The sequence below is a fragment of the Erythrolamprus reginae genome, unplaced genomic scaffold, assembly GCF_031021105.1.
Source record: "Erythrolamprus reginae isolate rEryReg1 unplaced genomic scaffold, rEryReg1.hap1 H_10, whole genome shotgun sequence".
In the NCBI taxonomy this organism is placed as follows: Eukaryota; Metazoa; Chordata; class Lepidosauria; order Squamata; family Dipsadidae; genus Erythrolamprus; species Erythrolamprus reginae.
In genome coordinates, this window is record NW_027248463.1 from 629,003 (window position 1) to 643,651 (window position 14,649).

At 37.5% G+C, this 14,649-nt stretch overlaps 1 protein-coding gene across 4 annotated transcripts in view; it reads right to left on the reverse strand.

The window, feature by feature from the left end:
• Positions 1–14,649, reverse strand: part of LOC139155337 (proline-rich protein 5-like) — a 91,620-nt gene that overhangs the window by 19,527 nt on the left and 57,444 nt on the right. For all 4 annotated transcript variants that reach the window (XM_070730470.1, XM_070730469.1, XM_070730471.1 and 1 more), the window contains 3 exons: positions 13,168–13,225; positions 5,897–5,988; positions 1,143–1,283 (listed from right to left, as the gene is read on the reverse strand). In XM_070730470.1, coding sequence (XP_070586571.1) covers positions 1,143–1,283; positions 5,897–5,988; positions 13,168–13,225 — 291 coding nt within the window. The remainder of the gene's footprint in view (positions 1–1,142; positions 1,284–5,896; positions 5,989–13,167; positions 13,226–14,649) is intronic.

Genomic DNA, 14,649 nt, shown 5'->3' on the forward strand with positions numbered 1-14,649 from the left:
GCCCAAGTTGCTGACCCTCTCTGAGGGGGTCAAAAGTCCCCCTCTCCCAGGGTAATGGATGGACAGATGGAGGTGTCCTTGGAAGGCAGAACCCACAGCCAGTCCGTCTTCTCGGGATTGAGTTTGAGCCTGTTAGCACTCATCCATACACTAACAGCCTCCAGACACCGGCACATCACTTCCACTGCTTCACTGAGTGGACACGGGGTGGAGATGTATAGCTGAGTATCATCAGCATACTGATGACAACTCACCCCGTGCCCTTGGATGATCTCACCGAAATAAAAATAAGGCAAAAATTCAGAGTTCAAACATGACAATTTTAAACAAACAAAACTATTATCATTGAAACAGTCATTAAAACCCTTACACTGCAACATTAAATTTAATTTCATTATTTAGAAAACCAGATTTTAGATAGCTCTAGCTTTATCAATGAAAGACAGATGTCAAAAATCCAGCCCTCTTAATTAAAAATACCTTGCCCAACACACATGATTAAGGCTGCATCATGTTGACTTTCTCCACAACTCACTACTCTGTAGTTTCATTACCAAACCCCCAAAACTTTACCCTTAGACTATCCACTGTTGACCTTACCCGATTCCTAAGGGATCAGTAAGGAGCGTGCATAAGTACACCAGCGTGCCTACCGTCCCTGTCTTAATGTTTCCCTCTTATTAGTACCACTATCATGTATATAAACAGTGTTATATCTTTGTATACTACCAATACATACTTGACAAAATAAACAAATAAGAGTCATTTTTACAGCATGAGAATAGAGATATTTGGGCAGGCAGACATCAATGTCTTTCTCTGAGACAGACCCCAGTGATATAGTGAGCCAATATTTGCAGGTCCAGCCAAAGGCAATTCTCTGCTTCAAAAACAGTATGTCTAATGCTCATTAACAGTGATGTGCAATACATTTGGCAATCAGTACAATACATTTCAAGGTTGCTAATGTTAAAACAGGCTAAAACATTTATCTAATGTTTAAAACAGGCTGTTCCAACATCGCTATGCTTCTGGTAAGAGCTTGGAACAGGATGTTTTCAGACACAATATTTCAGTCTTCAAATGTTTGCCCACCCCCACAAACATTATAAATGAGAGGTGAAAATAAGACCATTTCCCACCTGTAAAATCAGCAGCATCTGGATAATGGAGGGTGGAAGATTACTTTGGACCAGAGGAAGAATTTCATCCAACTTTACTCTTAATAAGACTAAGTCTCGGAAGCCAAGCAAGGAAATCTGACGAATGGTCAGTTCTTGACCCTGTACACACAGATAGAGAGAAACGGCATCCATTGGCATTGGAATAATGTTCAATCCTATTTGCAAACTGAACCCTATATTTTAGGACAATAATGCCACACAATATCATAAAAATAGTTGGAGAACAAGATGGTAATATGAACATAAGCTGAGAAATTATTGTAAATTAAAAGAAATAAAATGATTATGCTGCCCCTGGATAATCAGTTTGTAACTGTTGGTTAAGAATGAGGAAGTGGTATTCCTTTGTAGCTAGACAGGAAAAGTATATTAGAAGCAACACCCTTATCAAAGGGTTCCACCAAAACGTCACTATGTACGTTGAACTTTTTCAAGCACAAGATTTAAGTTATTATTTTGGCTTTGCTGAACCAATTTCAGATATTTAATAGCACGCCAAGAGATGCAATATATAGCCCTTGAATAAAGTTTTTATTTTAAAAAATGTATGTGTTATTTTAAAAAAGATGTGTTTTTGTTATCTGCTACCATCTTTAAAAAGCTAATGCCAAGCCTATGAAGCTACCCTTTAACCTTTGTTTAAGCACTGTGTTTAAAACTCCTATTTTAATAGCTAAAATCAGCCATTCTGTAGGCTCTCCATGAAATTGTTTAGATATCCCCAACTAATGAACCAGAACTCTAGCTGGAGGAAATAAAATGTATGTTAATCATCAATTCATAATAGGGTTAATCATACAACTAACAAGTTCATTAAAATGAAAAACAAGAACACAAGCCAAAGGCTCTGAAGCCAGAAACTTCCCGTTTTTAAAAAGGGCTGTTCTCCTTAAGATTCAAAGGGTGTGGTTATGGACAAATAAATGGAGCAGAACTTGAAAAAAAAGAAGGGAGTGAAATTTCTGCAGAAACAGATATGCGAGCTTCTCAGCTTGATCTAATCTTTGTTGTATTACAACCAACCTACTGTGTAACTTTAAAAAATAACTAAGAAGGAACATCTCAGCAAATAATATCCAGCAACAAGTAAGTATCCACAATCCAGCGACATTAAGAATACAGATACGTCTTCGTCTACAGGAGAACATTGGCAAAAGGGGAGGCTATGAATTGTTAGAATTACCCATACCTATCAATTCATGGTAAAAGGATAACAAATTTTGTTTTCCTGAATCTTCAATTTTAATGATATGAAGCCTTTCCTGATATATTTATTTTTTTTGGGGGGGGGGGGATATTCTGTTACAATTAATTGGTTTTGCTTTCCGCGTTTGGCCCAAGTAATTTCTATGGAATTGTTCATTTAACCCAGGGGTACTCAAATTTTTTAAACCGGGTGCCAATTCTCGGTCCCTCAGACTGTTGGGGGAGTGGACCAGCTGGGTGAGCTTGGCTAGGTGGGCATGTGACTGGGTGGGCATGGCCAATTTAACAGTCCACTAAACAATGCACATAAATTAAACTTTAATTTGTTTTGCTCGTGGGGGTGTTTTATTTGCTTTTGTTAACTTTTCTTTTTACTAGATCATTTTTTTCAGTTGTATAGAAGTTTAGTGGTCCACTTCAGGAAACTCAGTTTTGCAAGTAATTCTTCTCAGCCCCAAGAAGCTTGACAAATCTCTCCCGTCACACACACACCTCTCTCCCTCTCTTTCTATCTGTCTGTCTGTCTATTTGTCTCTTTCTCTCTCTCTGTCTATCTTCTGGAGGTGGGGGAGATGAAAAATAGGCCATTTTCACCAGGTTTTTTGGCTTCCTGGGGCATCTGTGTGCCTCATTTTTAACTTTCCCCAGGCCACATTAATGGCTTCAGTGGGCCACATGCAGCCCACAGGCCGTAGTTTGAGAATCCATGATTTAACCTATACATGCTGCTTCACTTTTATAATTTAAATTCAATTCCTCTGCCAGCCTATAGTTGTGCAGCAGCAATCTATTTATTTATTTATTGGATTTGTATGCCGCCCCTCTCTGCAGACTCGTAGATGAAAAGCAAAGCATATTTTTTTTCTGTCACTGATCTTTTATATTACATTACAATTATATTTTTTCAAGCACCTTTTCTCTCAAGAGTCCTCAGATAACTACTCTGGGAAATATTATAGTGTGGTACACATGTGTTATTCATAATCATTGAATTTCATATCATTATAACACTCATTGCAGCATCTTTTTGATTGCTGTGCTCAAGCTACAACAGAATTTTATAACAGCAAATTTCTTTTGTGCTATTTATGCTAGTATACTGTGCATTTATGAAGGAAAAGTGTGAGACAGAGAGCACACTGCATGAAAACATCTCTTATAATATGAAGCTTTCATCCATTTATCTGTACTTCAAGAATCAACTTTCCATTTTCCATAATATTTTGGCTAGACAATCAGCTAAGCTCAATCAAATGGAGTCACAGTTGGTTGAAAAGCCAGAGAGACCTCAATTATTTCTCTGTCAAACTGGAGGAAGCTTTCAAATGGCATGCTACTGAGCTCTGTCTTTGGAACTGGTATGCTTCAATATGCTTATTTTTATTTATTTAAAATGGAAAGCACTTGGCTGAACAACACAATAGTGCAGTAGTGCAGATAAAAAATAATCCAGGACAGCATTTCAATCAACAAAACAACAGCAATATTATGAGTTGGGGAAAAAAAGGATGTAATTTCAGATCACATCCATCAAAGTACAACAATTTTGAGTGAATCATTTCCTATATACATAGTAAAATCTATTGTGTTGAGAGATGGCAAAATTGAAAGAAATTCAAAGAATAACCGTGTTGTAATCTGTTTAGTATGTGGTAGAGTAGAATAGCACTTCAAATCCAAAATCATAAAGATGCTTGGTGGACCTTCTTAATTCAAACATCTTGCCCTAGGCTAAAGATGATGCAGCATTGAACTTTAAGATTTAATATGCCTACAAATGTAATAGATGGAAAAATGATTGATTTAAGCTCCTAGCCTTACTGGGGTTGTGGATATATATTTGGAATAGTGAGACCAACCACCAGAAGCTAAACTGATTTTCATGTCATTTGTCCTAATAACCTCTTCTGACTTCCTAATATATTCTCTGTCACTTATACTTGGAGATCATGCTTTATATTGCAGCTTCCCATTTAAAAATAAATATTTAATATTTATTTAAATAAAAATTTAAAACGAAAAGTAAAATCAGATGGGGCAGGGACTCTGGTAAGTAAAAAAGGAATTGCAAGATATGCTGACACCGACGTCCATGGACATATTGTTGGGATCCTAGGACTTATTTTTCAAATGTGCACAGTTTATCTGCCCGTAAAGCCAGACATACCTTTTATCATCTGCTGCAAGTATAAAAGAGGGATAGGGGAAGGAAATAAAGGAAAAAGAAAAGAGAGAGAGAGCATGGGAAATCAAGATTCTTATAGCAAGAAGCAAATATTTACATTCTCTCAAATAATGTAGTGATGCTTACTTGTTGATATTTTTGGTCTAGAGGGGGGGAAATAGCACCACTAAGGGTTGGATTGTTAAAGGGAGCTCTGGAAAAGCATAGTATGTCACTATGCAGTTGAAAAGCATACTATGTAACTTTCCTAAGACTTTCATTCTATAATAAATCTGTCCCATCAGTAACTTCTCTTGCTTAGATAACATTATTTTCTTGGTATTCTAATTTATCCCCGTTACTGTGCTTATTCAGTTCCTTGGAAAAGAAAAATATTACCTTTTTTATCTCAGAGTGCCAAGTGTAATTACAGGGATAATGAACACAGAGAAGTTATTAGCATTCCATTTGTCTCAAATGTTAAAATGGTTTATGTTAAAGGTGGTGTAACAGTGAGATTTGTTAACTATGGCACACAAATTCTTGGGCTTATTGGACAGTGGGTTGAGCCAATTTAGTCAGAGGCCAATATAAATACATTTCATGATTCTCTGCTTCTAGTGGAACAGACAGTTCTAAAATCAGTAAATGTGAGGGGGGATTTTACCTTGCAATATCGTGCCTCTATATGCAATATACCCCATAGAACCTTACACGATATTTGGCCTCCTCTTTACAAATCATCATTTAAAATTCAAGAGTCAACTGTGGAAATTAGATTTCTTTCCAATTCTTCTACTTAGGTACAATGGTAAGAAAAAAAAGCTATAACAAAGATGATTGAGGAATTCAGAGAAAAGTAGATGAAGAAAGCACAAAATCTTGTCGCTGAGGAAATCTCAGTCCTGGATTGGTTGGGAATTTTGTTATTCTAATATACCTGGAAGGTGCCATGTTGGAGACAAAGACTTTTATCATTAGTGTATTGTTCAATTGCAAAGTCTTCCGGGTGGTTAAAACTAGAATGCACCATTAACAATGGATATTGATCTGTAAATTAACAGTAACACAAAATATTGATCCGGAATAACTTATCCTTTAACAGAGTGTAGATTTATAGTTATTGTGTAATGGGGTTTGTGGTTTAAATTAGTCAAGAGTTTTATAACCATACCGACAACAGGACAAACAAGCTTAACAGCAATTCTGGTGAAATGTGTGATTCTTAAAAGTTTAAAATTGATTTCCTTTGCAGATTAAGGTTAGTGTCTCCCTTCTATTATATGGTAAGTTTGAAATGTTTTTTCTCCACCCTGTTGAGCTTATATTTAACTAGATTTACCTGAACAGGGTAAAATATAGCCTGTAGTATAGGAAGAGTTTCTGTGAAGAAGTGATCCCAAGTTTCAGATAATACATAGATACGATCTTCTCCTAAAAAAAATACAACGAACATTAAGGAACTTTCAAAAAACATGTTATTAGGTATACAACTCTCATTTCCAACTAAAATCCACACATTGCTTGACATTACTGGAGGTTGCTAAGCATCTAGCCAACCATGGGTGATCGTGAAAAGGTTATTAGGTTTGGACCTGGTTAATACATGGATGGGAGACTTCCAGGAATACTACTTTATGGATTAGACCAGTGGTGGGTTCCTACCGGTGCGGTCTGGTGCACCGTTCCTGAAGTGGTCCTCCAATTGAGCAATTTGCCACGATAGCTCCATTCTGTCTTTGCCGGTCGCCATCTTTTTAATATATTTTTTCATGTTTTTTTAGCTCTCTGAGCATGTACAGAAGGAAAACTGTCCCTCTGCACATGCGCAGAAGCAAAATCACGCTGGGGACATGCATCCCTGCGTAATGTCACAATGTGCACGCAGAGCACCAATTACGCAGGGACATGCATCCCTGCGTAATGTCACAATGTGCACGCAGAGCACCAATAGGAAATGGTAAGCAACCCGCCCATAGATTAGACTGGGAAATCCAGGAAGTAAGCAAGGACAAACCACTTCCATCTTATGGCCAAGAAACCCACATGGACCTGCTCACATAGCCATCTAAGAAGCTGAACTCAGAAAAGTTCCAAATACTGACTAATTGTCACAAAGGGAGACTCTGCTGCAACAACATAAATTGATTCAACTCCTATCCTCAAAACGATGCTATAGAGCACTGCACACCAAGACACAAGAACAGTTTTTTCCCGAATGCCATCACTCTGCTAAACAAATATTTCCCTCAACACTGTCAAACTATTTACTAAGTCTGCACTACTATTAATCTTCTCATCATTCCTATCACCCATCTCCTCCCACTTATGACTGTATGACTATAACTTGTTGCTTGTATCCTTATGATTTATATTAATATTGTTTCCTGATTGCTTATTTGTAACCTATGACAATCATTAAGTGTTGTACATCATCATTTTTGACAAATGAATCTTTTATTTTATGTACAGTGAGAGCATATGCACCAAAGACAAATTCCTTGTGTGTCCAATCACACTTGGCCAATAAAGAATTATATTCTTCTATTCTAACTGTAACTATGACCTCAATATTTAGGTTGACCTTAAGGACTTCCTGAATTTAGCTGCCACTTATGGTGAATAAGAACCACCAGAGCCACCCAATACTTGCTTTGCTGATCTTTCACTGGTTTCCAATAGATTCACGAGTAGAATTCAAAATGCTGGTTTTAACAGTCTGAAAAACTAGTTAAATTTGTTTGCTGCAAATGAGGATGCTGAAAGTACCTAATTTCCATGAAAGAACAGAAGAGGAAGAGCATTATGGTTTTTGTGATACATCCCTGTATTATAGAAGTAACCTATGGAAATCTGAACAGGATCATCCCTGACTCCAGAAGACTCTAATCGACTTAATATTTAATTATGTAGAAATGCTGGAAATAGTTTAGGAAATTATATATTTCCAGCTATCTTTTGGGATAGAATAGGTTTTATAGTTATCTTTATAAAGTAGTGGTTCATAAACTCTGGTCTGTGGAGGGGAGGGGTGTACGAAAGATATGAAATGAATGTTATGATTTAAATCTTGAGTGAAATATTGATGGTCCCTGGCCATAAAAGGTATTTAAAGGGGCTCCATGATGAAGAAAAAGCTGAGAACCATTGTTCTTTGGGTTTTTATGCACTTGAAAATGTACCTTGACAAAAATTGCATGAAACCAATAATATAAAAATGCTGCAAATACATAAATTATAACACATGGCAGTTATTTCAACTTTCTATTTGTCTTCCTTCCAAAATAAAACAATGAGCTGACTTTTTCTGAGAGATAATCAGCATTCCATAGTGCCTCAGGCTAACATCATATGAAAATTATAAAAAATGATTTATTTAAAAAGGGGGAAAATAAGCCCGTTGTTTAGAGTTCATTAACCTTTAACTAAAAATGTAAGCATTCTGAGAGAGAGAGGGGAGAGCAGAAATAACAGTAATAATTTAGCAGGCTTCAACATTCAGACCTTTTTTTTAAATCGTTCATTTCATGGAAAAAATCTATAAGCTATCCCCAATCCTTTCTATTTAAAGAACATTTCAGTATCCACAAAATGTCAAAAGGGTTCAGTACAAGGAATTTTAATATTCTATTCCCAGTTGTACAAATATATCAATTAATGAGGCACATATTTATGTGAAGGTATAACAAGGACAGTGGTCAGAAAAACCCGAAAGTCCAATTTCATTGGAACTAGTGAGACTGTGAGTCCAACATTACAACCTATGAATCAAGCCTATATTTTATATAATCCTATTACAATAGGGTCACCTTCAGGCTAAAAATGAAGTTGGGTTTATGAAGAGAAGACCTATTCCCATAGTCCTCATCTACATCCTGAACTTGAGAGTAAATTTTCAAGGGGCTTTCTACTAGCTGTTTCTTGAACACACAACCATAAATTTCAAAATGGTTAGGAATCCTAGGTTATCATGGTTCTCTGCATACAGTGGCTTTTATTTATGTGTGACTGAATATGAATAGAACCTTTATTCAATTCCCAATGCAGAAAGATCAAGGGCAGAGATGCTGACTGTACAGTAGCCCCAACATGAGCTGCTGAATGTACGCTCAGGTTTTAACAAACCAGTAGTTTAATGCTAAATTAAGACTGCAGATTGGAAAAAGTAAGTCAAATATAATGCATCCTTACATTTTTACTAATATAATTCTACATGGCATCAAAAACCACTATACTGAATCCATCCATAAAGTTATTGCTTCTCAAAACCTTTTCTTTACCAGGAAATAAAATATCCATTAGCAAGTGTGCATTAATATTTCAAAACCCATTAAACAGGATTTCCTCTAACCTTTTTCAGCAACTCTTAACTGAAGTGAGGAGTAAATTTGTGGTCAGCATTTCGCATGCATAATCTGGAGCACTATAATTCCATCCAGATAAATGCAGTTATGGTTTCTCTTTAAACCTTGTTACCATCTTATCCCCATGCATACGGTTAAGAATGTCTCTGCCTGCTCACTCTACCTCTCAGAGCTGGTTATAAAGTAAAACATCCATTAAAACCTTTTGGAGTCTGGTCAGATCCTCTTCCAAAGAAGTCAGATCATAGCATGTTAATTGTGCCTTTATATTCATTTCTGAAATCATAATACAGTACTACTTGGGTCAAACAATTAATTCAGCTATTTAAAGTTGCAACCACTCCTCGGAGTTCTAGTTATTGCAGTGACTGTGGTAAAAGGATTGTAATTTCCAACATTCCCTAATAGCTTTCTACAAGCAAAGTCAATGGGGGAAGCAGGAAATCAGAAGTAGTTCCTGCTGGTTTTTTGCCCACTCACACTCTATACCACAGCACACATCTACACTCCATAGGGCTGCCCATGGCACTCACCCACACTCCAGAGCATCTGTCTAAGGCCTTTTTCTGTCGAGCCTTTTTCTGGCTTGGGTGCCAAAAGGGCGCACGTGCCCATATCCATAATGCAATGCTCTTCTCCCCCACACATGTATGCACAACCCCCCATGCTATCCCTCATGCATACATACAGGCCTCACTGAAGCCTCCAGACTTCTGATAGGCCTTTGGGCCATTTTATGCCTTCCCCAGGTTTCAGGAAAGCCCCCAGAGCCTGTGGATGGTTTAGTTTAGTTTACTTTAGTTTATTTAGATTTGTATGTTGCCCCTCTCTGAAGACTCGGGGCGGCTAACAACAATAAAAAACAATGTAACAAATCTAATATTAAAAAGTAATCTAAAAAAACCCCAATTTAAGAGACCAATCATACCAACAAACACACCATGTATAAATTCTATAAGCCTAGGGGGAAGGGAGAAAACATTTTCAATTCCCCCATGCCTGACGACAGAAGTGGGTTTTAAGGAGCTTGCGAAAGGCAAGGAGGGTGGGGGCAACTCTGATATCTGGAGGGAGCTGGTTCCAGAGGGTCGGAGCCGCCACAGAGAAGGCTCTTCTCCTGGGTCCCGCCAAATGACATTGTTTAGTCGACGGGACCCGGGGAAGGCCAACTCTGTGGGACCTAACCGGTCGCTGGGATTCGTGCGGCAGAAGGCGGTCCCGGAGATATTCTGGTCCGGTGCCATGAAGGGCTTTATAGGTCATAACCAACACTTTGAATTGTGACCGGAAACTGATGTGGAGTGTTGGTGTAACATGGGCATGCCTTGGGAAGCCCATGATTGCTCTCACAGCTGCATTCTGCATGGTGGAAAAAAATGGGCCCAATGGGCCTACTGGAACTTCTGGTAGGCCCGTTGGGCCATTTTATGCCTTCCCCAGGTTTCTGGAAAGCCCCCAGAGCCTGTGGATGGTGGAAAAAATGGGCTCAATGGGCCTACTGGAACTTCTGGTAGGCCCGTTGGGCCATTTTATGCCTTCCCCAGGTTTCTGGAAAGCCCCCAGAGCCTGTGGATGGTGGAAAAAATGGGCTCAATGGGCCTACTGGAACTTCTGGTAGGCCCGTTGGGCCATTTTATGCCTTCCCCAGGTTTCTGGAAAGCCCCCAGAGCCTGTGGATGGTGGAAAAAATGGGCTCAATGGGCCTACTGGAACTTCTGGTAGGCCCGTTGGGCCCATTTTTCACTATCTACAGGCTCTGGAGACTTTCCTGAAGCCTGGGGAGGGTGAAAATGGCCTTGCCCCCACCCTCCCGAAAGCTAAAAATCAGTTGGCCAGCACACACATTGCAGCTGACATAGGGCAGCACCTTGTGTGCCATCAGATATGGCTCGCCATAGATTCGCCATCACCGACCTAAGATATCCTTCAGTCCCCTGCAACATCTGCACACCTGTCTATGCTCCAGTGCCATTGCTCACAGAATCCCATCAACTCATCCGCCAGCCTGGTACTCTTCCTACTTATAGACTCATGTGGTCCTGACCTCGTGGTCAATAACAATTGGAACTGAGGAATTGCCACTGCTGCATGATTTATTCATGTGATATCATGCTTTGCAACTGCCATCACTTACAGTGGAAATTTCACCCCAATTGTCATTATAACCCAAGGTCTTTAACATACACTGCATGTTGAAGTGATTTATATCAGGATTTTCAGGGTCATTGTGGTAAAAAAAAGAAATACTAACTATTTTTAAGTGTGATGCACCATCACTACAAATATAATCCCTTTGGTCTAAAATATTTTACAAATATTTTTCAGGCCCCATGCCAATGAAACTAGCCATTACATTTTTTCAGTAATTGTGGAACTGAAGAATCACTCATTTTCTCCAAAACTAACTTTCAGCAGCCATAAATGGCACCAACTGAATTTTCCATATAACATTGAGTGATTCAGAAATTTGCCATTGAAGATTTGCCAAACTCAGATTTTATTTCCATCTAGAAGCACACATTTCTGGCTGCTGTATTGTCGTGGCCTAAGATCCAGATGAGCACACACTCCAAATTACTGTGTGAGCTCACATTGCAACATTATAGGCAGATGTTATTCATTGCTATTAGACTTGCTTCCAAATAAGGACTCGCGGAATTGCAGTCTTAGCAGCCTATGTCCCACTGAATCATAATATTTTTTTTAAAGTAAGATTGTAAAGGTCTTTCTTTAAGGGAACTCTAATATTTGACTTCAATTAGAAATCAGTTTCAGAGTTGGAATTTAACAATATAGTTTACAGGTTCTAGAGCCATCACATCACATCTGATTTTTAATGTCTAGTTAAAAGTATCTCTGGTATTTAAATAAAAGTTATAAAGATATTACATACATCTGTATTTAAATAAAAGTTATAAAGATATTACATACATCAAAAGAAAAGAAAACTGTCTTTTCTTTTCTTTCGAATCCAAGTAACAGAAAAATAAACCAGAAAGCTTAAACTAATGAAGAAACAGGTGCATCAATTGAAGTTTATCTGGTCAGAAGTCTAAATGGTTTTGTGGTTAAGGAACTAGGATAGATTTAATTCTCCATAGGTTCCTACTTCCTTTTGAACTATTAGATACCATATAACTTCCTGGCAGACTGGCAACTGAAAACTATTATGGCCTGGTAACATTCTTTCATGTACTGTATGTCAATCTAAGATGCAGTATATTTTATGAAAACCAAGATTGTGCCTCAATAATTTTGGGGTTAACTTTCAAATGGCTATCAGAAAAACAGAGTTGGAAGAAAACTTGGAGGTCGTCTAGTCCACCAGTTCCTAACCACTGGGCCATGATGTATTTACAGGTGGGGCATGCAAGCGGCAGGCTGTGCATATGTAGCTCATCTTGCACAAGCAGAAGGCTGGCATGCGAGCACTGTACACGCAGTTCAACATGCACAAGTTGAGCTGCATGTCCAACGGTTTGCCACTCACACAAGTTGAGCTACACACGGGTATCGGTCCACCACTGGTACAGCCCAGTTCCTTCTCCCCTCATCTTGCAGGGACACTAAGCTGCAAATGTTGGGGACCCCTGTTCTAGCCCAACTCCTCGATGCTGCAAGAGTTTCCAAACTTTTGGACTGGTCACCACAATGTATACACAATGTTTTAATTGAATCCATCAAGACCAATTGGAAAAAAAAACATGTGGAATGCAATAAAATATTTGTGATGAAGATTGACAATTATAGGCATAACTGATCCCAGTCTATAATGTTCAAACATAAGCCATGCTTTCCCTGAGGAAATATGAACAATGATTAATAGTCTTTCGTAACAATGTTGATTTTATGGTGAAGATGGTTATAGCCATTTGCTAGACATCTTTCGCCACCAATTGGTCATCGATTGTACATATATAGAGATAAATGGTGCCATGTGATAACTTACATGAGGTACGTACTACACATTTCTTCTCTTTTCCCCTCAAATGGTATTTAAAAATAGATATTTAAAGCAAGCTTTTCAATTAGAAAGATATTTTCTTCTCTGTTCTAAATCACCTCTATTCAATGCTATTGTTATGACTTCATTGTGTTGCTTACACATATTAGGACCTGGGGATATTTAGCCATGTGATTCTTATGTGTTGGTTTTTCCACAAATTCGTCTTAGCAACTTCAGAAGATGATTCACAAAGCTTTCTGGGAGTCAAGAGCCCTTACCAAAGTTATTAATTTCTATACTTGCCTTCACAAAACTTAACTTTTTCTTCTATGTATAGCAAACCTTTTGCAAGAAGCTGGTTCTGCCAAAAAGAAAAAAAAGATGGATTTTCAATATTCAAAGATACAAATGATGTTTTCAATTTTTATTTCAAATACAGTAGATTTATCCAATCTACTGAATCAGCAACATATCTTAATTTTAGATCAAGTAAGTATGTCAAAACACACATGGCCAATGAAAGTTTTACATGCTCTAGCTGTAATATTTCAATTCCGAATCAGACTCATTTCTTTTCTGCTCAATGGTTTTTAGGTTGGATTTTATTGCTATTATTGTGCCTTAATCATTGTATTGCATTTTAATATTATATTTATATTTTATTTTTAGCTCTGGAAAGTCTCAAAGACCATAGATGTCTGGGTTGCCAAATAAATGTGTAAAATACATGTAAAGAAAGGCATTCCTGCATATGATCAGCTAAAAACAGCCTCCACTCTGCAGATGTTCGATTACGTGGCATATCTGAGTTGCAAATACCTTGATGATCCAATGTTGTAAAACATTCACTTGTGGAAGAAAACAACTGAAGTAAATTCCTATGGAATTAGTGCAGACACTGTTCTGTCTGGATCTGCACTGTACAACACAATATTACAAATACTTATACCAGTTTTCCAGTGTGCTTAAAATTAGAGCACAACCAAGACTTGTAACAATACACTGTATGAAGTAATGTTCCTATCTGCTATTAGCCTTTTTATTTTATTTTATTATTTTATTTTATTCCATCCTTTTACCATTTTTCAGGTGATAGCTTCAATTCAATTGTATATCTGCCCATTGAATCTGCCTGTACTTTGGAATCTCCCCTTAAAGTAGGGAGTTTCCTAAAAATGCTTCGTACAATTAAAAAGCGTGGGGCTGTCCCCAGACACAACTCCTTCTTGTATCAATATAAGAACTGATACTCATTTCTGAACTCCAAAAAATAGAAGAAATGAGTCAATGTTGACTCTCTATTTCACATCATCAGTCCAAGCCACATTTTGCAAAACTGTACTTTCTTTTTTTAAAAAAGAGGAACACCTCAGATCTTTTGTTTTTCTTTTAAAAAAAGGGAAACAAATAAAAAAGCTCTTTATATAACAATCTTGCTTTCTTGATTTTTAATGCAGCAGTTTTAATAATAGGTTTAATAGGATGTGTGGCTGTGCCTGCAATATAAAATAAAATTTAATTTACAATAAGATTTATGATCATTAAACATATTTCAATATTTAGTTGTCATAGAAGAATTTGCTGAAAATCCACTTTCACAAAGTTGTGCTCAAGAAAAAAGAAGCCATACCATCAGTTTTTTCTCACTTCAAAGACAATATTCCCTGTGAACTTTCACTGAAATTTGTGGATGTTTTTAGTTATTTTAATATATGGTTATGGCGAGATCTACCAACATTTCCTGTTCACTTTCCCTAGAAACTAAATAGATCTAAAACCCATTAA